The 21298-nt window shown below is 49.1% G+C and overlaps 1 protein-coding gene across 2 annotated transcripts in view; it reads left to right on the top strand.

Moving 5' to 3' along the window:
- The window catches only part of NTAQ1 (N-terminal glutamine amidase 1), a 173509-nt gene that overhangs the window by 65557 nt on the left and 86654 nt on the right, over positions 1–21298 (top strand). The window contains exon 3 of one of the 2 annotated variants that reach the window (XM_078686805.1): positions 13900–13950. The exons of the other annotated variant lie outside the window; for it this stretch is intronic. Within the exon in view, the coding sequence (XP_078542931.1) occupies positions 13900–13950 (51 nt within the window). The remainder of the gene's footprint in view (positions 1–13899; positions 13951–21298) is intronic. 2 annotated transcript variants of the gene reach the window in all.

Raw genomic sequence — 21298 nt, 5'->3', positions numbered from 1 at the left:
CCTCTGCCACTGACTGGGCCCAAACTAGCTCGAGTGACCAAAGGCTCTTCACGATTGCCCAGCCTCCCCCTCCTCACTTACTTTGCACTGCGTTGGGGAACAAGCGGGTCGGGGACTTTGGCTGATCGGAGAATCCAGTCTCCACCCTGCGCTGCCCTCACTGGACAACACAGGCCTCTAGCGGCTGTCTCCCGAGGGAAGGAAAGATCTCTGCCCACACTTGCAGGTGCTCGATCCTCCCGCCGGCCGACTCACCCACCAGACTTGCGCAGGAAGGAGACACTGCCGCGCCTCCGTCAGGCGCCTCCTCACGAACCGCCCGCACACTGCGACACTTCCTGGTAGGGCCGCACCTCCGGCCCTGCGCCGGAATCAGACACTGCCTCTCACCCACAACGAGTCGCCTCCTCCAGACTCCGCGCCACTGAGCCTGCGCGAAAGACAGACGCGGCTCCGCTCACTCCACTCAGCAGCCGATCCCACGACGACACTACCTCAGGACTTCCCCTGAGCCCTGGTGCCTCACAGTCTGATGAGCCGTGCACTCAGCACAGGTGAGGGAACCACTTTCAGCAACCGCTGGTCTGGTGATCACGATCGGGGTTCTGAAACAGGAGGGGGAAGAAAGAACCCAGTGTCTTGTTGTTCCTTTCGTCTGGTAACCCCTGATCAGCAATCCGTTACAGAGGGTCTAAGCAGGGTCAGATCCACATGTAGGGGAAGTGTCAACAGCAAGGGGATAGCAGCCCCAAGGGACCATCAACCCACCCTCAGTGCACTGATCTCCCTGCCTAGTGGTCTGGACTCCTAGCTGGACTCTCTGGCTTCTCTCTCTAACTTCTAACTTCTAAAATGGCTGCCCTAGCGCTGACCCTTTTATAGGCTAGTCCCAGGCTTCCAGAACCAGCTGGAAGGTTCTAGAGCGTCCCTATATTGTCCTATGGGTCTATCCTCTGAGGAAAACAGTTATGGCAGTTAATGCCCACCATTTTGTGTATCCCCTCCTTTCTAGTCAGAAAAGACACCTAGGCCTCAGGGAAAAGGACCATGAGGGCAAAGAACACCTAACCCCTAGGACAACACCGCAAAAATTCAGTGGACATAAAAATTAAGGGTTTTGAGGGGCAAAAAGGGGACAAAAATAAATAAATAAATAGGAGGGACTACCAAAAGGGCAGACAGGTCTAACACGCGTCCCCCCCAGCTGAAAGTGGGGAGAGCTACCCAACCCCTTGGGAGTCCTCATCACTAAGGCGGAAATACCTAGAGAGACCGTCTGCATTGGCGTGGTCCACTCCAGGCCGATGTTCCACCCGGAAGTCCATTCCCTGTAGGGAGATGGACCATCTCAACAACTTGGGATTTTCCCCCTTCATTTGCATCAGCCAACGGAGGGGTCGGTGATCGGTCTGAACCAGGAAGTGCGAGCCAAACAGGTATGGCCGCAACTTCTTCAGAGCCCATACCACCGCAAAAGCTTCCCGCTCAATTGCACTCCACTTCTGTTCCCGGGGAAGCAGTCTCCTGGACAAGAAGACTACAGGCTGATCCAGACCCTCTTCATTGAGTTGCGATAACACTGCCCCAATGCCATGCTCTGATGCGTCTGTCTGGACGATGAACTCCTTAGAGAAGTCTGGGGCCGCACACATGGCCTGTTTCAATTTCTCAAAGGCTGGCTGACAAGCCTCTGTCCAGACTACCCGTCGAGGTTGTTTCTTGGATGTGAGCTCTGTGAGGGGCGCTACAATAGTGCCATACCCCTTCACAAAGCGACGGTAGTAACCTGTGAGGCCCAGGAAAGCTCGGACCTCAGTCTGGGTCTTGGGGGGTTCCCAGGCCATAATTGCCTCAATCTTTGCCTGGAGGGGCTGCACTGTTCCCCTACCCACCAAGTGGCCTAGGTACACAACCGACCCCTGCCCGATCTGACATTTACTGGCCTTGATTGTCAAGCCAGCCTGTTTCAGGGCCTGGAGAACAGCTTGCAAGTGACGCAAATGGTCCTCCCAGCTGCTGCTGAAGACGGCAATGTCATCCAGGTAAGCAGCTGAGAAAGCCTCCATACCGGAGAGGACCTGGTTCACCAGCCGCTGAAAAGTGGCAGGGGCATTTTTGAGCCCAAAGGGCATCACGCAGAACTGGAAGTGTCCCTCAGGCATGGAGAAAGCTGACCTTTCTTTTGCTCCATCTGTAAGGGAGATCTGCCAGTACCCTGAAGTGAGGTCAAAGGTACTCAGATATTGGGCAGCTCCCAGCCGGTCAATCAATTCATCCGCCCTAGGGATCGGATGAGCATCAGTCTTGGTGACTAAGTTCAGTCCCCGGTAATCCACACAGAACCTTAGTTCTGGAGTGGTGCCTGGTGGACCTGCTTTTGGCACTAGAACCACCGGACTGGACCAGGGGCTGCTGGAAGGTTCAATAACTCCTAGCTCCAGCATCTTGGTAACCTCACCGTGGATGCTGGCCTTCACCTTGTCTGACAGCCGGTAGGTCTTTGACTTCACTGGTGGGCTGTCTCCTGTGTCCACATCATGGGTACACAGATGGGTTCTTCCTGGGACAAGGGAGAACAACGAGGAGTACTGCTCCAATACCTGGCGGCAGTCCTCTCGCTGCTCAGGAGTTAGGGATGGGGAGAGAATCACTCCCTCCACCGACCCATCCTTCTCTTCTGCTTCCTCTGCACCATCAGTCACCATCATCAAGATGACCTCGGGCCTCTCATGGTGGGGTTTGAGGCGATTGGCATGCAGCACCCGTAGGGGCTGTCGAGGGGTCTTAAGGTCCACCAGGTAGGTGGCCTTACCCTTCTTCTCCAACACCTCAAAGGGGCCTGTCCAGCGATCTTGGAGGGCACTTAGCTCTCCAGGTTCCATCACCCACACTTTCTGGCCAGGCTCCAACTCCACAGGGTGAGCGTTGTGTTATGTTATGTTATGTTATGTTATTTTGTGGCTTTTATAGCGCACAGCTACTCAAAGAGTGTCCCGGCGCTTTATTAACATCCTGAAAGCAAACATAACACACAAAGAATAAAGAAGGGAACAGAAGGGAATTTAAAATCTACGAGGCAAACAGACAGGTTTTTAGGCCCTTTCTAAAGGATAGCATGTTGGAGTTGCTTCGTAACGCGAAGGGCAAAGAGTTCCAAAGCTGAGGAGCCCGAAGCATAAAGGAACGACCTCCCAGTCGGGCCCTCCTCACACGAGGAACAATGGCGAGAAGCTGCGATTCTGATCTCAAAGATCGCGACGGACAGTATTGCTTAAACCTCCTCTGCAGATATTTAGCCCCGGTGGAATAAAAGGCCTTATGGGCAAGAGTCAAGGTTTTGAAAACTATCCGCTGTCGGATAGGCAGCCAGTGAAGTGCCTGTAACAGGCCAGACACATGCGCTCGCCTGTGCAGACCAAAAATGGCGCGAGCCGCCGCATTTTGGACCACCTGCATCCGCTGCAGGAGGTATTCGGGCAGGCCAAGATATAAGATGTTAGCATAGTCCAATCTTTTTTTTTTTTTTTTTTAAACCTTTATTGAACAATGAAAGCTCACAAATACTGGCCTACAACCCCACGGGCTGGCCAGAACAGAATGGTCGAATAACCAGCATACAAAAAGAAGATCTGCACAGGATATAACATCAGGAGCACTGGTGAAGCAATAAAAACCATCGAGCGTTCAGCAAGAGCAGGATAATAAAGGTTAATTTTCTAGCACGGGGAGGGGACCAAAGGAATAACGGGCCGTCTATGAGAATACAAGGGAGGGACCGCGGCAAGCCGCCATGTTATAAACACAACGTAAGAAAATGACTCCATATAATCAAATCTAGCAAAGGACAGAAACAGAATCAGACCATCAAATAGCGACAGTGGCAACAGTCAATCGCGCTCACTCACCTCCGCCCCCACCCGAACAAAGAAGACGTGATCAAAAAGCCCCATCACAAAGACTATGCAATACGCACCCCAACGGAAAAGGGGGACCTCCATAAAGGAGGAAGGGAAAGAGGGAGAAAATGACAACAAAAGGAACACCCGCCAGATCATGCACCCCCAGGAGGAAAAACAGGACAATAAAACCGGCATGCGATGTAACAGAAACACGATACCAGAATAGGCAGCGAACCACAATCAGCCACGCACCGGAAGAAGGACAGAAAACCCCCGGGGGAGACACGAGGTGACAGAGTCCCGAAAAAGTGAATACACAAGAGCCATAGAACAAAAAAAGGGGAAAATAAGGGGGGAAAAAGACCCCCCGACACAAACAGACCCCCCCCACCCACCCCTAAGCCCACCCTGCACCCCTGCAGAAGGCTACGGCCTACCCCCCCCGCAGCGTGCCTGTCGCCCTAAATAGAACCCGAAATATAGTGGAGTAAGAAAAGTTGGAATTAAAAGACAAAACGAAGGTGGGGGGGGAAGGAAGGGAAGGAAAGAAGGGAGTAAAGACATACAAACATACACACGGGGGAGGGCCAAAGACAGGAGTAAACGCACCCATCCACCCGCCCGGGTTAAAGGTCCAAGTCCTCGGGAAGCCAAAGAGTATCAGGCCAAAGTCCAGGAACACTAACCAATTACACAGAACCATATCAGGACACATAGATCTTCCAAACCGTTCATGAGCTACCGCATATAAGAGTCAGTTTTCATCAGCCCTGACCCTTTTTATCCAAAGCAGTAAGGGTCCGATCCAACGAGGACCCTGCCAGAAAGAACAGAAGGCAGGCAGCAGGAGAGTCCAACGGGAGTCCAAAAAATTCACAGGAAGAAAAGCACGGAAGATCCAGGAAAAGCACAGAATGTAGCAAACGATGCAGGCACAGTTCCAAGGATATATCCATAAAAACCGACCCATCCGGGCCGGCGCAGGAGACGTCATCGGGCAGTGGTGATTGAGAGGGACCAGGAGAATCATGAAAGTCCGGCAAAACAAAATCCAGCTCCCGGGCCAAGGGCAGAGGAGGCAGCACAGGAGGAGAAGGCGCCATCAGGTTGCGCACCTCCGGGGCGGCAGCCGGGGCCGAGTCCGCCAGGAGAGTACCAGCCACACCCCGCGATATCAATGCCTCATCCGGTCGTGGGGGCCCGGGAGGCCCGCAGTGAGGAACCGTTTCCAGAGCCAGGAGTGGCGCGGCCACCGAGAGCCGCCAGGATAGCAGGATGTTCAAGATCCCCTTAAGTGCAGGAAAACCTTCACAGTATCTGACACCCGGGCCTTGCGGCGGGCCCCCAGTGCTCGTCCGGGCCCGGCCCAAACAAATGGGGTTGGTCGCCATCTTGAGAGCCCGAACAGGCCGCGCGGCCAACAACCTCCGCCGGGGCGGCAGTCAAGCAGATGAAGTCCCGCCGACAGGCAGAAGAACACCCCGGACAGGAAGGGGGGCCACCAGAAGAAGGGGATTCACCGGCCCCCCAATGTCGCCAGTCCCGTTTTCCGAGTCCGGCGGCAAAGAACAAAATGGCCGGACCGGAGAACAAAGGGGGAGGAAGCTGAACACACGAGGAACCCCAATAAGGAAGGGCAGCGTCACCATCCAAGGCTGCCGCCACACAGGAGTCTCTCAGCCAGGAACCTCCGGCTCACACGAACAGCGGCCCTCCAATCACCTCCAGCGCGCCCCGAAGGGCAAGCCCGCAGGCTGCATCCGGCCCAGGAGCCGGGACGAAGAACCAGGCCAGTCCGCTCTCGAGTCCCGGGAATGGTCGGGGGCACTGCACCGGACCCACAGCAGCCAGGACAACCGGAACAGGTGGTAAGTGTCTGCAGTGCGTCGTAGTAGTACCACACAGCAAGGAGGGCTTCCCGGGGCAGGATAAATGCAGGATAAATGTGAAAAACACAGGCGGGCGAACGGAGCCGAGCTAAAGCGCGGCCATCTCGGTCGCGAGCTAGGCCAGCATAGTCCAATCTTGACCCAATCAAGGCCTGCACCGTGATCCTCCTGTGATCCTCTGAAAGCAGCGGAAAAAACTTCCGCAGCATGCGGAGAAGTCCAAAGCATGTGCCTGTAAGGGTGAGAATCTGAGATCTGAGGGTCAGGCCGTTGTCAATTTTGACCCCCAGATTCTTCGCAACCTGCGAAGATTGGCTCGAGGGAGACATGTCCGCCGGCCACCACATCTGCCAGTCCGGGTCGGATTGACAGCCGAAGAAGAGTATCTCCGACTTATCAGAGTTGCACTTGAGGCTGTTCAGTTGGAGCCATTTAAAAACAGCCCCGAGGCACTCACGGATACTCTCTCCATCAAAATCCTCCCCTTTCCGGCAGGTGAAGAGCAGCTGGGTGTCATCCGTGTAGGATACGATCTGGGCACCATAGGACTCCGCCAGAGCCGCCAAAGGGGTCATAAAGATGTTAAACAGAGTCGGGCTCAATACCGAGCCCTGCGGGACTCCGACTCCCAATGGCGGCATCTCGGCGGAAGCCGAGGAAACCCAGACCGACTGTCGGCGACCAGCTAGAAAAGATGCAAACCATCTAAACACCGTCCCCCTCAGACCGATCTCATGAAGTCTGATGAGGAGACCCTCATGGGGGACGGTGTCGAAGGCCGCCGACAGATCGAGCATGATCAACATCGCTCTACCACCCAGATCTAGCATCTCCTTGATGGCCTCAGAAACCTCCAGCAACGCCGTCTCCGTACTCAGATTAGGGCGAAAGCCCGACTGAGTGGAGTGAAGCAGGTCGTTGGATTCCAAAAAGTTGGAAAGCACTCTGTGAACATGCTTCTCCAGGGTCTTGGCTAAAGCCGGAAGAAGAGAAATCGGCCTATAATTAGCCAAGACCTCAGGAGCTAGACCGGGCTTCTTAATCAAAGGGATGACCATGGCCCGCTTCCATGCCGGAGGGACCTTACCTAGGCTAAGGGAACGATTCAGGAGAGGGTTGACCAGCGGGTTAACTACCTCCGCCATCCTCGCCAACAATTTGGCCGGGTATGGATCGAGCGGTGACCCAGATTTAAGATTGGCCAGCAGAGCCAAAGAAGAGGCCATGGATAAAGGCGGGAAGTCTGACAGGACAGGTCCCGAAGAAATCGAAGGAACAGAGCCAACAACGGGGCCAGGCAGGACAGCCACCGGCCGCGGTGGAAACGACTCCTGTATCGTCTTGATCTTCGCGGTAAAGAAACAAGCCAGATCCGAGGCCCACTTCTGAATGGGAACGGACTGGGCCACGTTCGACCGTGGGGTGATGTATTCCCTAACGATCGAGAAGATCTCTTTACAGGAGTTCGAGGCATCCTCGATCCTCCTGGCAAAATAGTTTTTCTTCTCGACCAGAATCGCTCGATGGTAAGCTTTGACCATAGTTCTATATTCGAGCTTGGCTTCTGGATTGTACTGGGCTCGCCAAGTCCTTTCAGCCACCTTGCACTGCCTGCGAGAAGCAAGCAGTGCACCCGTAAACCACGGGGCAGAAACCCGCTTAGATAATAATCGAGGAGGCCTAACCGGGGCCAGGTCATTTAGCCTCTCCTCAAGCCAGTCCTGCAAGGATTCCAGGTCACTATCCAGATCTCCCGTCAGCGGGCACGGATGGTCATGCAGTGCTTTAGACAACAGTTCAGGAGTCACCTGGTGCAGCGCCCTTGTCTCTGAGCCAAGCTGCTTAGGGGCATTGCTCCGGGGTCTCTCATTAACCGGTATATAGAACTGTACCAGGCGATGGTCAGTCCAGAGCACCGGCAGAAATGCTGTCACCTCTATGGGGGAAGAGGAAAAGACCTGGTCCAAGATATGGCCTTTGTCGGGCGTAGGTTCAAAAAGAAAAGGGGCTAAGCCCAAGGGGGTCGTGATATCCTCTAGTTTAATCACGTCTGAGTCCTGGGCATCATCCATGTGAAAGTTAAAGTCGCCAGCCAGAATGCAATGGTCAGCTCTCATGGCCATCGATGCCATAGCAGACTGAAGTTCATCAAAGAACGAGCCTGCTGGACCCGGGGGTCTATAGACTAACAAACCTTTCACTGACTGATGCGGCGCCAAAGCTAAAGAGAAGGCGAGGGACTCACACCCTTTAATGACCTCAGTGGGAATAATATAGCACGCAACAGAGTTATTCACCACGATGGCAACACCACCCCCCCTTCCTACCTGCCGGTCCTGCCTATAGATGCTATAATCTGACGGGATAGCCGAGGCAATATCCGGGTTGGAGGAAGCTCCCAGCCAGGTCTCTGTGAGCATCAGACACATCGGTTTTTCCAGGGTCAGTGGTCATACCACTCTTTCATCACTGCTTGGCTGGCTTCCAAGTTGTCAGAAGCTTGCTTCCACAACTTTGCCATTTGGCTCCGGAAGGCCAGCATATAACTCACCACATCCCGGGGAGGCTTCCTGGGAGACTTTTCCCATCCGTCCTTCACCAGGCTGAGAGGTCCCCGTACAGGTTGCCCATACAGAAGCTCGAAGGGACTGAAGTCCATTCCTTTCTGTGGCACTTCCCTGTAAGAAAATAACAGACAGGGTAGGAGGACGTCCCATTTCCTCCGCAGGCTCTCAGGCAGACTTCTTATCATGCCCTTCAAGGTCTTGTTGAACCTTTCTACCAGGCCATTGGCCTGGGGGTGATAAGGAGTAGTAAACCGGTAGGTAACTCCACACTCCTTCCACATAGCCCGCATGTACACTGACATGAAGTTGGTCCCCCTGTCGGACACAACCTCCTTGGGGAAACCCACTCGGGTAAAGATCCCCATCAGGGCCCTAGCCACCACAGGTGCAGTGACAGTCCTCAGAGGAATTGCCTCTGGGTACCGCGTGGCGTGATCCACCAGAACCAGGATAAACCTGTGACCAGCTGTAGTTGGTGGATCCAATGGCCCCACAATGTCGATGCCCACCCCAAAGGGGGTGCTAACGACAGGAAGTGGTTCCAGGGGAGCTTTCAGCTTCACCCCTGTCTTCCCACTGGCTTGACAGGATACACACGTCCGACAGTATGTGTCAGATGCCACTTTCATCTGAGGCCAGTAAAAGTGGGGGACAAGCCGGGCAAAGGTCTTGTCCTGACCTAAGTGTCCTGCCAAGGGAATCTCATGAGCCAATTCTAGAAGAAAGGCTCGGTAACGTTGAGGGACTACCAAGGCCCGTGATGAACCGGGCAAAGGTACCTTGGGTTCACTGTAGAGGAGTCCATCGTCCCAGTAAAGGTGGTAGTGTCCTGCAACGTTCCCTGCTGCCTGGGCTTCGGCCTGTCGCCTGGTCGCCTCAGTCCCTCAAGGGTAGGGCACTCCTTCTGGCCCTTACAAAACTCCTCCCTATTAGGCCCTCCCTCCACATGCCACTCAGCAGGGATGGGTAGGTCCTCCAGGGAGACTACTTCCCCCTCCACGGACTCCTGGCCCACCACCGCAGGTGGCCGATCTGTCTCATGGGGCGTGGAAGCCGAAGCAGGCTTCTCCTGTCTCCGGGTCTTTCCCTTTTTGGCAGCGGGCTGGGCCATTGTTCCAGGCTCCAGCCCAGGCGAACTATCTCTCCGGGTAGTCGCAGACCTTGTGCTTGCACAGGCCCAGTCAGGTGTACCCAGCATCTCCGAATGAGTCCGGTATTCCACCTCCTTCCAGACATTATGCTCCATGTCATTCCCCAGCAGACAATCGACTGGCACGGCAGGGCTTACGGCAACTCGAAGTGAACCTGCAACCCCTTCCCACTCAAATGGAACCTCGGCCACAGGATAGTAGCCCAATCTGCCGTCAGCCATCGCGGCGGGGTGGAGTACATGTGGAATCACCTGCTCTGGAGACACCAGTTGACTCCTTACCATAGTCATACTGGCTCCTGTGTCTCTCAGAGCCTCCCCTCTTTGGCCATTGATGGTGACCCATTGCCCATACTTTACAGTATTTGAGGGCACCTGGATCTTAGGAACCATCTCCCGATCTCCCAGGGACACTAAGGTGACACCCGCCCACTCACCTCCCTTATTTAAGGGCAACTCCCCCCCGAGCACTACACTAGCTACTCCTGGGGCTTTTCCTCCAGTGGGAGGGGGTAGTCTCTTTGGGCACTTGACATCTCCCTTATAATGTCCAACACCACCACACTCAAAGCAGTGGACAACCCTTGGCTGCTGGCTTTGGCCAGGATGAGGGTTTCTGGGCGGGTTAGCCTTAGGGGCGAATCCTGTTCCCTTTCCCTGGAAACTGTTTTGGGGACCTTTTGAGAACTCCCGCTTTTTATCTCCCCCCTCCTTCTTCTGGGGGGCGCCCTGTCCGGCCCTTTGGGAATCCCCTCCAGTCCCCTTTGAGGACACCCGGGTACTTGCCCAGATGTCCGCCTCCTCTGCAAGCTTCCGGGGGTTGGTCAGCTTGCTGTCCACCAGGTGTTGACACAGCTCGGGAAAACATTTCTCGAGTAGATGCTCTTTGAGAAAAAGGTCGTACAACCCCTCATAGTCCCTCACCTCGCTGCCTTGTATCCAGCCCTCCAATGCCTTCCTTGCATAGTCCAGGAAATCCACCCAGTTTTGGGTGCTTAATTTGTGACTCCCCCTGAACTTTTGGCGATACTTCTCTGGGGTTAGCCCAAACTTTTTAATTAACGCCACTTTCATGGTGGGGTAGTGGGTCTGCTCTTCCTGTTCCAGGGCCAATAATGTATCCCGACCAGTAGGAGGCATATACTTGTATAACCCACCCCCCCAGTGTTTCTCCTGGATCCCATGGGCTCTTAAGGAGACCTCATAGGCAGCCAGCCACTTGGCGATGTCATCCCCTTGGCTGTAGCTAGCAACTATGTCTTTAGGTAGGTAGGGTCTGGATTCCCTGGTTAATTCTTTGGTTTCGCTGCCACCATTCGGAGAATTGGAGGGTCCTAACTGTAGGGCCTTGAGTTATAGCTCTCTCAGTTTTATCTCATGAGCCATCCTCTGTTCCTCCCTCCCCTGTTCCAACTTGGCTAATTCCAACTTTAATTGTCTTTTCTCCCTCCTGTCCATTAGTTCAGCTTCGGTCAAGCTTCCTCCGGAGACACTACTACCCTTCCTTGAGTAGGTCATCGGTCCTGGAAGTAGGTTTCCCATCTCAGGATGGAACAATCCCTCTACCCCTATGACTGTGTCCCGGTCCGTCCCCTCTTCCTCCTCCTTCCCTTCTCCATGTGCTGCCACCCAAGCCCTCAAACTGGTCTGGAGTACCCCCTTCTTCGCACCACGCTTAAAAAACACTCCCATCTTTTGGCAAAAGTCTCTACGCTGGGCTGCAGAATAAGTTTCCAGTTCTTCCAGAGCAAATTCCATTTTGCTGAAGAGCAATGTAGGGGCAAGCACACAAAAAGAATAGATTCAGAAGGGGCAATTTGAAGCTTCCTCCACCCACCACCAGGAGTAAATTTAGAAAAAGCAAAAGTAGTAATTGGAAAGTCCGCCAGGAGAAAACTCCAGGTGTAAGCCTGTGGAGTACACTTAGTTACTGACGAGTGGACGCAAACACAGTTTGTATCCCACCGCTAGACACCAATCATGTTGGACCTGGGACCTCCAAGTCACATAAGGTAGCTTGGCACTAAATGGCAAGGCTTATCTCCAAAGTACATGTGTAAAGTTTGCGTCACACCCACTCAATAACTCAATGCCCATCCATCTCAAAAATGACATTACACCTTTCTTTTTTATAAAAGTAGAAAAGTTTTATCCTTTCTTGAATTAGTTTTGTAGTTGCATATAATTCTTTAAATCAACATCTGGATTGTTTCTCTGTAGTACCTGTCATTGTAAACATTTATGATGGCATTGGCACACAATTCAAAAACAATTCTTCCCTGGCACTTCCTAGATTGTTAAGACAGAAAATTCTTCATAAACTCATTACATTTTCTAGTAGGAGGCAAATAGCTGTATTGTAATTTTGAGGAAGGATTCAAGAAGTTAACAGCCAGCAGGTTAATTGCAAGACAATATGAACCTCCCAATTCCTTCCTTTCATTCAGTTCACAGTTATCGTTTAAAACACAGTTCAGGAACATCCTGTGAATTGGCTTTGAGCTTTTAGGGAGACTTCTCCTTCTATGAGGGCAGATTCTTAAGTTTACCCAATCAATAAAGGAACAGGCGCTGCCTCATCAGGATTCTTCGCCTCCTATCTCAAGTAGTACAGTCTGCGCTCTCTTTAGGTTATCTTCTGTATTTCCACCTTCCGTTTGACCCAAGTCTAGAGTAAATGACACCTGAGCAATTACACCTTCCTCACTCGCTGGTGCCAGCCCACAGTACAGTTAATCTTCCTCCGGGGGTTGTCTTCCTACCTGGTTCCTCTGCCACTGACTGGGCCAAAACTAGCTCGAGTGACCAAAGGCTCTTCACGATTGCCCAGCCTCCCCCTCCTCACTTACTTTGCACTGCGTTGGGGAACAAGCGGGTCGGGGACTTTGGCTGATCGGAGAATCCAGTCTCCACCCTGCGCTGCCCTCACTGGACAACACAGGCCTCTAGCGGCTGTCTCCCGAGGGAAGGAAAGATCTCTGCCCACACTTGCCGGTGCTCGATCCTCCCGCCGGCCGATTCACCCACCAGAGTTGCGCAGGAAGGAGACACTGCCGCGCCTCCGTCAGGCGCCTCCTCACGAACCGCCCGCACACTGAGACACTTCCTCGTAGGGCCGCACCTCCGGCCCTGCGCCGGAATCAGACGCTGCCTCTCACCCACAACGAGTCGCCTCCTCCAGACTCCGCGCCACTGAGCCTGCGCGAAAGACAGACGCGGCTCCGCTCACTCCACTCAGCAGCCGATCCAGCGACGACACTACCTCAGGACTTCCCCTGAGCCCTGGTGCCTCACAGTCTGACGTGGCCCTCGCGGCTCACCAGAACTCGGGCCACCGCGTCCCTGGTCAGCAACCAATCAGCTGATGAGCTGTGCACTCAGCACAGGTGAGGGAACCACTTTCAGCAACTGCTGGTCTGGTGATCACGATCGGGGTTCTGAAACAGGAGGGGGAAGAAAGAACCCAGTGTCTTGTTGTTCCTTTCGTCTGGTAACCCCTGAGCAGCAATCCGTTACAGAGGGTCTAAGCAGGGTCAGATCCACATGTAGGGGAAGTGTCAACAGCAAGGGGATAGCAGCCCCAAGGGACCATCAACCCACCCTCAGTGCACTGATCTCCCTGCCTAGTGGTCTGGACTCCTAGCTGGACTCTCTGGCTTCTCTCTCTAACTTCTAACTTCTAAAATGGCTGCCCTAGCGCTGACCCTTTTATAGGCTAGCCACAGGCTTCCAGAACCAGTTGGAAGGTTCTAGAGCGTCCCTATATTGTCCTATGGGTCTATCCTCTGAGGAAAACAGTTATGGCAGTTAATGCCCACCATTTTGTGTATCCCCTCCTTTCTAGTCAGAAAAGACACCTAGGCCTCAGGGAAAAGGACCATGAGGGCAAAGAACATCTAACCCCTAGGACAACACCGCAAAAATTCAGTGGACATAAAAATTAAGGGTTTTGAGGGGCAAAAAGGGGACAAAAATAAGTAAATAAATAGGAGGGACTACCAAAAGGGCAGACAGGTCTAACACAGAGGTAGAGAGGATTCGACAGGGTCAGATATTAAAATAAGGGTCAGCAATAAAGAGATGCGAGATGGCTATAGCGTGAGGGGTAAGAGATTAAAATGAGGGCCAAGGATAGGATACAAGACAGATAAACAACACTCATACAAAGAGAGGGGCGGACATTAGTAGAAATTGTCTCAGAGACAGATGTAGAGAATCTGAGCTAGATGAGAAAGGTAAAAGATAAATAACACGGGTCACAAGCAGAGATGCATGGTCAGGAAAGGCACATGGCCGCATACCAGACATAATAAGCTGCTTCATGCTTGGAACCTTTACCGCCCATGCTGTTGTTGTTCAAGGAATCATTGTGCATTCTTGTTCGTGTTCCACAGGTCCCCATTTGGAAGCAGCAGGCGTGCCGTGGAGAGGAGCCGGTGGTTTGGGTGAGGCATGGCACTTTCTTTCCTTTTAGCCTTTCACTCAATGCTCAGTTTTACCAAAACCCTGCTGAGTGGTATTGAACATAGAGCTATGTATTTGGGATTTTCCTTTGGGGATTACAACATGAGACATCCTTCTGAGCACTGGGCCTCTGTCTTGGAATATATATACATTTTACACTTGGTCCTACATATATAGACTGAATTAATATAATTGCAATTAAAACAAATATGATGTATAGAAGTGAAGTTATTAGTGTGTTTTAGGTAGGCCACATATCTGTATAAATCTCCATTTTGAACATAATAAAGATGTTTTCCCTGTCACTCACTCCTGCATCCCCCTTGCACATATTCTCTCTTCATAGGCTTCGCAGAGCATGTAGTTAAGTTGATGACAATGGATTATGTATGGTTGAACTTGTTATGGTGTGGATGTAAGATTGTAACAAGTATCTTTCCATTTTGTTTCTTCACTGGTTTCATTCACTGGTAGAAACTCTTATTGTCTAAATGTTTCATATTTGTTTGAACTTCTGCGGGTGACTTTAGCTTACAGGGTTTTGGGTAATGTTACAAATTGGGATGGTACTAATGTGTTAAGTTAATGCTGTGTATTACTCTTGTGTTCTGATAAGCTCAAGAAATAATATTTTTTCTCACACCATGACGATTTTGCAGTTTTCCTAATAATACTATGAAAGAATAGAGCTAGACGATTTTCTTACTCATTTAGGATACTGTACAATTTTCTTATGCTTCTTCTGTTCATTGAGATTTAGAATAATTTCTAGTTTTACGTACTCTATATACGTTTACATCTGAAGCTTTCATGGCATTGAATGTAGTCCTTATTTGATTTTTTTGTGATAATACTCTAACTTTCCATTGATATAGAAAGTAATTAGTGAGTGAACCCCATTGCTTAATGAACTGTTTATTCTGCCGATTGATTGTTTGAGGAGGTGCCCTTATGCTGGTAGACATTGCCTCATGAAACAGTCTCTGATCCAGTACATTGTAGAAGAAACTGATGAGGTAAACTTTGGGGTGTCCAAAGTTTGGGGTACGATTTTGCTCCCAGAAGCAGTTGTAGTGTTGCTAGAGTGCTTCACGTCTGAAGAACACCTTTTATGCTTTGAGCTTTCCTTTTGTAAATCACTATCAGGTGGGGTAGTGCAGCTGGTTTAAATGAAACAAGCAGAGTACCAGTCTCTATATGCACAGATTTAATAAAGGCAAACCCAGAACGAAGCGCATGGTCATTTTCCCTAAAGCAGCTAATACGAAATGTAAATGGCACCGCGTAAGTGCATGTAAAAATCTATTGCAAGTAAAATTGTTTATGCTGTTCTCCTCTTCTGTTCTCAGTGGTTGTGATACAGCGAGATTACGAGCTTGGGTTACTCTAAAACACCATACTCACCCGGGCCCATAAAACACACATACATAAGCTGATAATCACCGCTGGTGATCAGGATTTATATTTACTTAGTGATAAAATTTTACCTTTACACCATTTCTGACCGAACCTTATCACCTTAGTTCTCAATTTCCTCTGGTCAACTAATCAGGTTGTTAGCAGAATAGGTAGAAATTACGTTTACCTTTATTACTTTGAATGACCACAGACTCGAGAGAGCTTTAAAAGCTTTATCTATGCAATAATATTGTGAGTCAAATACCCATACATGTCAAACACCAACTTTTAAAGGAGAAAATGATCAAAGTAAAACATAAAGACTTAGTAAAATCTCATGACGTTGGTACCTGGGAAGGGTGGAAAAGGAAAACGGTACAAGGACATACCACACAGATTTATATTTACCTAGAATGATTTGAGGACCAACCCCTGGCCAAGGAGCTGGGAACGGGACTCCTGAGTAGTCAGGATCCAACAGTTCAGGACAGGTTCAGGACTGAACAGGTGACCTCTTCTAAGTGCAACGCCAGCGTCGCACCCCTCTCTGGTTCTGCTCTGTTTTTTCCCCTTCTAGATGGACAGGTCCGTCTTCTTCAGCGATCTCTCAGACTCTTCTCTCTCTCCGTCTCTCCTTTCTCGATTCTTCTGTCTGAGTGCTCGAGCAGCGTCTCTGGCCTCCGTGGCACCCGCCGTCATCTGCTTCAGTGATGGGTTGGTGACAGGTTGGTGACCAGTCTGACAATCTAACTGACTGAGCCTACCTTAGTTATACTATTCTAAGTGTATGTACCACACCCAATGTTTCAATATTTGTGAATCCCCTACTTCTGATTGGACAATGGGATGGGGAGAGGTCATCACACCATACTAATGTAATGTCATTTCTTTTACTTATTGTTCTAGGTTCCCTCCCCTTACTTACTTTCCCAAGCTTTATTTTCCCACCCGCATTTCCCATTAGGATTAATACATTGTATGCAAATTTTGACTTCTCCTTCCCCTCTCCGGGTCAAGAGGTGGTGTTCCCAGGCGCTTCTCTGGTTAAAGTATCCTTGGCTGGGTTTCAATCTCACAGCACGGAGTTTGACAGAGTCCAGTGCGCATTCGCATAACCAGGCAAGATGGGGATTTCAGTCACCCTCCAGGCCCAAATACAAACTAATAATAAAGTCAAAGAAAAAAATGTTAGAATTACGAAAATAAATGAATGTACTGTATACCACGTATTCCTACTCTACTCCCTTTAATTTATTTTAACTATTGCCTTAGCAGTTTAGTAAGACATGCGAGGTTTTAGTTTAAGCACAGCACAGCATGTGAGATTCAAGCGGCCATTTTAAATACTACTGAGCAGCTGCGAAGAATTCCCACCAAAGCGAAAGATGTCATACTACGTAGATGCAGTAGACGCATGTGCAGAAGATTCCCGCGTTTTTGGCAGCCATTTTAAGCCACTCGGATTACTCGTTAGTAAAGCCAGGGGCGGCCTTAGGCATGTGCAAGTTGTGCACCTGCACAGGGCCACCAAATACCAGGGGCCACCACGCCAATATATATATCCTTAATATAATAATCCTATGAGGATGGATACATATTTGCGTGGCGGCCCCTGGCAGGGATTTGGCGGCCTCCGGCTCTGTTCCACTTCAAAACACCCTGACCCTCCCCTCTCCCCCTCCCCCTCTTTACTAGCCTCCGCGCTCCGCCCCGCCGGCCGGCCGGACCCCCTCTTCCGGGGCCCCCTACCTACGCTCCCTGCCCAGGGCCGCCATGAGCTTAGAGCCGCCCCTGGTAAAGCACATTGAAAGCTTCTCCTAGATGAAGTAAAATGTAATGTAATGCAATTATTAGTATTTCACAAATCATGTTGTTTACATTATTACATGTTATACGAGAGATTTGCATCCGAGCAAGTTTCTTACGTACAAAACCATGCTCCATCTGTTGCAGTCTCTTAACTTGGTCCTGTCAATGCCACTAAGCAAAGGCATTGTCTCTATGGGCCTAGGTGTGTTAACAAGCAAATGTGAAGTCACTTGAAGGAACAAACATTTCAGGATGACATTTTGTTCAGATTTCTCAAGGGCATATCGAAGGCAACCTTTTGCTTCATCTCTGGTTGTGAATAAAGGAAGGCTTTCAAGTTCTTTCTCCGACAATACTGGTTCTAAATTATCACAACTTGATGAACATGAAAGATGTTTATAACGTCAAATATTCGTACGTCTTCCATGTGTATTGAGAGTGAGGCGAGACCACACCATTTATTTGAATAACTAGATTTACACGATTCTCCCACTAGATGTCAGTGTCTCACTATCTAATCATCTACCCTTCTCGTCTAGACGCATGTAAGACCGAAATCCCCCGATATTTTTAATTGTTCATCTGTCATGATTCACTGATCTGTGCCGCGCAGAGAAATGGAAGTAGACCTTGTCATTTGTTTTATTGCATTCGCCTGTTATTTATTTCCCCTTAATGACTTTTATCGTTGTGTTACACGTCTACACCTTTATTTTTAGAGACAGCCTGATTCATCAAGGTACCGTTTTGCGAGTCTCTAATAGAGATTCATAAGGAATCGCTATTAGAGACTCGCAAAACGGTATTCATGTAGGAATTGCTAAATAAATAGCGATTCCTACACATTCCTTATTTGCGAGTAGCAAATTGCTACTCGCAAATAAGGAATAACTCCCCATTCATTCCCATGAGCCAAAAGGCCCATAGGAATGAATGGGGAGTATTCCTTATTTGCGAGTAGCAATTTGCTACTCGCAAATAAGATAGCGATTTAAAGGGTGCCAGGGGTGTCCAAAGGACACCCTGTAGCACCCCTTAAATGCAAATTGGAACAGGTGTTGCGCACACACATGTCCAAAGGACATGTGTGTGTGCAACATGCAACTTAGAAAAATGCTTTTAAAAGCATTTTTCTAAGTTTTTGCTATTTACCGAGAGGTCTGACCTCTCGGTAAATAGCGGCCCGAAATTGCGAATTAGCAATTTAAAATTGGTTGATGAATTGCATTTAAGGAATCTCTAATAGAGATTCCTTAAATGCAATTCCTCGCACAATAGCGAATTCTGTAATAGCGATTATTGCATTTGGGATGATGAATCCCAAATGCAATAATTGCGCTCGCAAAGGGCCAGATTCTTAGAATCTGGCCCTTTGCGAGCCGATTTTCGTTTCATGAATCAGGCTGTCAAAGTCTACCTTTAAAAAAACAACTTTTATTTATATTGAAAGCCCCATTCAAGGCTTATAAAAACAGAAGTTGCAGAGTAGCAGGTAACTTTAGTTTCCAAACTGCGTTCGGAAAGAGTCGGGGAGAAGAGCTCCTTGAGGCAAAACAGTGCATGCATTTATAGCGAACGTGGAAACTTCTAGAATAGTAAACGATGATTATACGTTTCCATACTCTAGGAGGCAGAAAGAGATCATGACAAACAGTGAAACTCGGAGCAAGAGTCTTTCAAATGTATCTGTCGAATTCTCATTTATTTTACTCAGTTTTTAACATTTCACGCCTCAGATGCCAAGTGCACCGCTTATCTTGCTGCGAATTGAGGGCGTCCAGTTAATGCATTAATGAGGCCTGTACAATATGGCTGCAACATGATTAAACGTAACATAATTGTTTTCACAGCTTTATGAGTTATACAAAATAGTCGTTAATCTCGTACACACTTCAGAGGCAAGTGACGTACCAGAAAAGCATTACCTAATACATACTGGGCCATGGATGCCTAAAATAATTCAGTTACAGCAGTTCACATTTTTTAAGTACATGAAAAATAGATTAATTGCAGAACAATGTCGTCACTAGGAGTAGTCTGATAATGACACGGCAGACAGCCGGCAGTATGGTGGGTGCCTCCCTTCTGATGCTTTTACCTCATAGAGGTAAGATGTGGAAAGGTTTGCGGTAACAACGCTACCGCCAGTTATTCCTAGTCGCTAAATACTGCATTGATAGCTGACATTGCCACACGGTTCTGTCTGTAATTTGCGCCTTAGTTACACGTCCCCTGACAAATGGTTGAATTGTATTTTTCATTTACCTTTAACACTGTTAGACTACAATATTTCTGGGAAGATCAACGCTCCTTTGAGTAAGTAGCTAAATATTTCATTTAGGATTTTTTTTACCTCCAAAATAATAGTTTTTAACAAAGCACTAACGGTCCTATTTAGAGATTGTTTAAAAAATATATATTTTTATCGCATTTCACAAGTTATTGATATGACGTACAAAGTAAGCACATTTGCCGTACATTAACGTCACTTTGTGTTGGTAGAAGGAAGTCGTATACCCTACAATTAACCGTGGTCCTGTGGTACCAAATAATTGCATGTTGGGGTATTTAGATATTGTTAGTGGCATACAATTCTTATTCCTTAAGGAAATGTCAAATTCTAACGATAATCCAATGGGAAGATTTCCTCCTTCAAAATATTCCAGTATTCCAATGATGGAGAAAATGTGGATTCTTCTGCCGATGTAGACATGCAGAAATCATAGGCTTTTGCTGCTACCCAACTCTTGAGTCACCCCTATCGAGCCTTGCAGTTTTAAATAAATGTTGCCAGATAAAGGTCCCTGCAGTTCATCAGGCCTATCCTAAGTACTGCATGCACCCCCTACATAAGTAACCTGAGGTGATGTTCCCCAGTCTTATGAAGCAGGCAGAAGACGAAGAGTAGGTAGGATGTTAGGACACGTTTAATGTACATCCAAATACAAGAGACCTCAGCCACCAACAGCTCAGCCAACTGCCAACACATTGAAAGATAGCATTCTCTCACTAAGGAAGGCATCCTAAATTACATCACAGCCTAGCAACCCTAACAAAGGCAGGTTACATAATGCAAAAAACAGAACACAAGTTTCATGTACCAACTACAGAGAAGTACAGAATACCACATCACCTTCCCCGTTATAACATTGACCCAAAAACAAGAAAATAAAAAGAAGAAGAATTAGCAAACACAATCTTGCAAACGTCGAGGAGTGAACCTCATGCGCAAAGAACTCCTCCTCACCGGTTGAAATGCGCGACAAGGCACAGGAACATCAGCGCAAACAGAGTCATGAGAACGACACATGGCAACCCTGCTTATAATCACTGGTCTTGACTGCATTGTTAAACAGCTTAATAATTTGCAAGGGTTTACCAAAGTTGGAAATACCGACACCCTTCCTTGGTAACTTCACTCTGACCCAATCACCAACCCCCACAAGTGTTTTCTAAGCAGCTTTTCTCCCGTCAAATCCTTCTTTTCTCTTTTCCGTACACTACAATACTTTCTCCTTCCACGCACCAGTACTTTCAACGTTACTGTCAACAATTTTCCTGCTAGAGGCCACCCACGAGGGAATCATGTCTGTGATAGCCACTCTTCCTTTGAATAATCTAAAGGGAGCCACCCCCGTAGATGAATGAAGTGTACATCTGTACTGGCAAACTTTCCTGTCTTAAAGGCATGAGAAGTAAACTGAACTCCATTATCAGATAACAAAGACATGGAAAATCCTTCACGTTCAAAAAGTTCTTCCAAAAATGCCATGATACCTTGAGATTCAACAGAATTAACAATCTTTACCTCAGGCCACCTAGAATACAAATCCACACAAACCAAAATATAGCGGTCTTGAAACCTGAACTTGACAGGCCCTAAGATATCAATGGCAACATCAACCCATGGACCAGAGGATTGCTCCCTGATAATCATAGGCTGAGTTCTACACTTCAGCACTTTATCACTCCCAGCACATTGGGAACAATCGCAAACAATTCTCTCTAAACATCCATGGCTGGCAACCAGTATGCCTCTCTGGTTTTTTCCCTGGTTTTTGCTATCCCCATGTGACTCACAAGAGCATTGGCCACTAGCCTATCTTTCAAGTTGTCCGAAAC

Source organism: Lissotriton helveticus, chromosome 4_1 (genome assembly GCF_964261635.1).
Source record: "Lissotriton helveticus chromosome 4_1, aLisHel1.1, whole genome shotgun sequence".
NCBI classification, from domain to species: Eukaryota; Metazoa; Chordata; class Amphibia; order Caudata; family Salamandridae; genus Lissotriton; species Lissotriton helveticus.
Note: the sequence above shows the minus strand (reverse complement) of the source record. Positions and strands in the feature narration are given on the sequence as shown.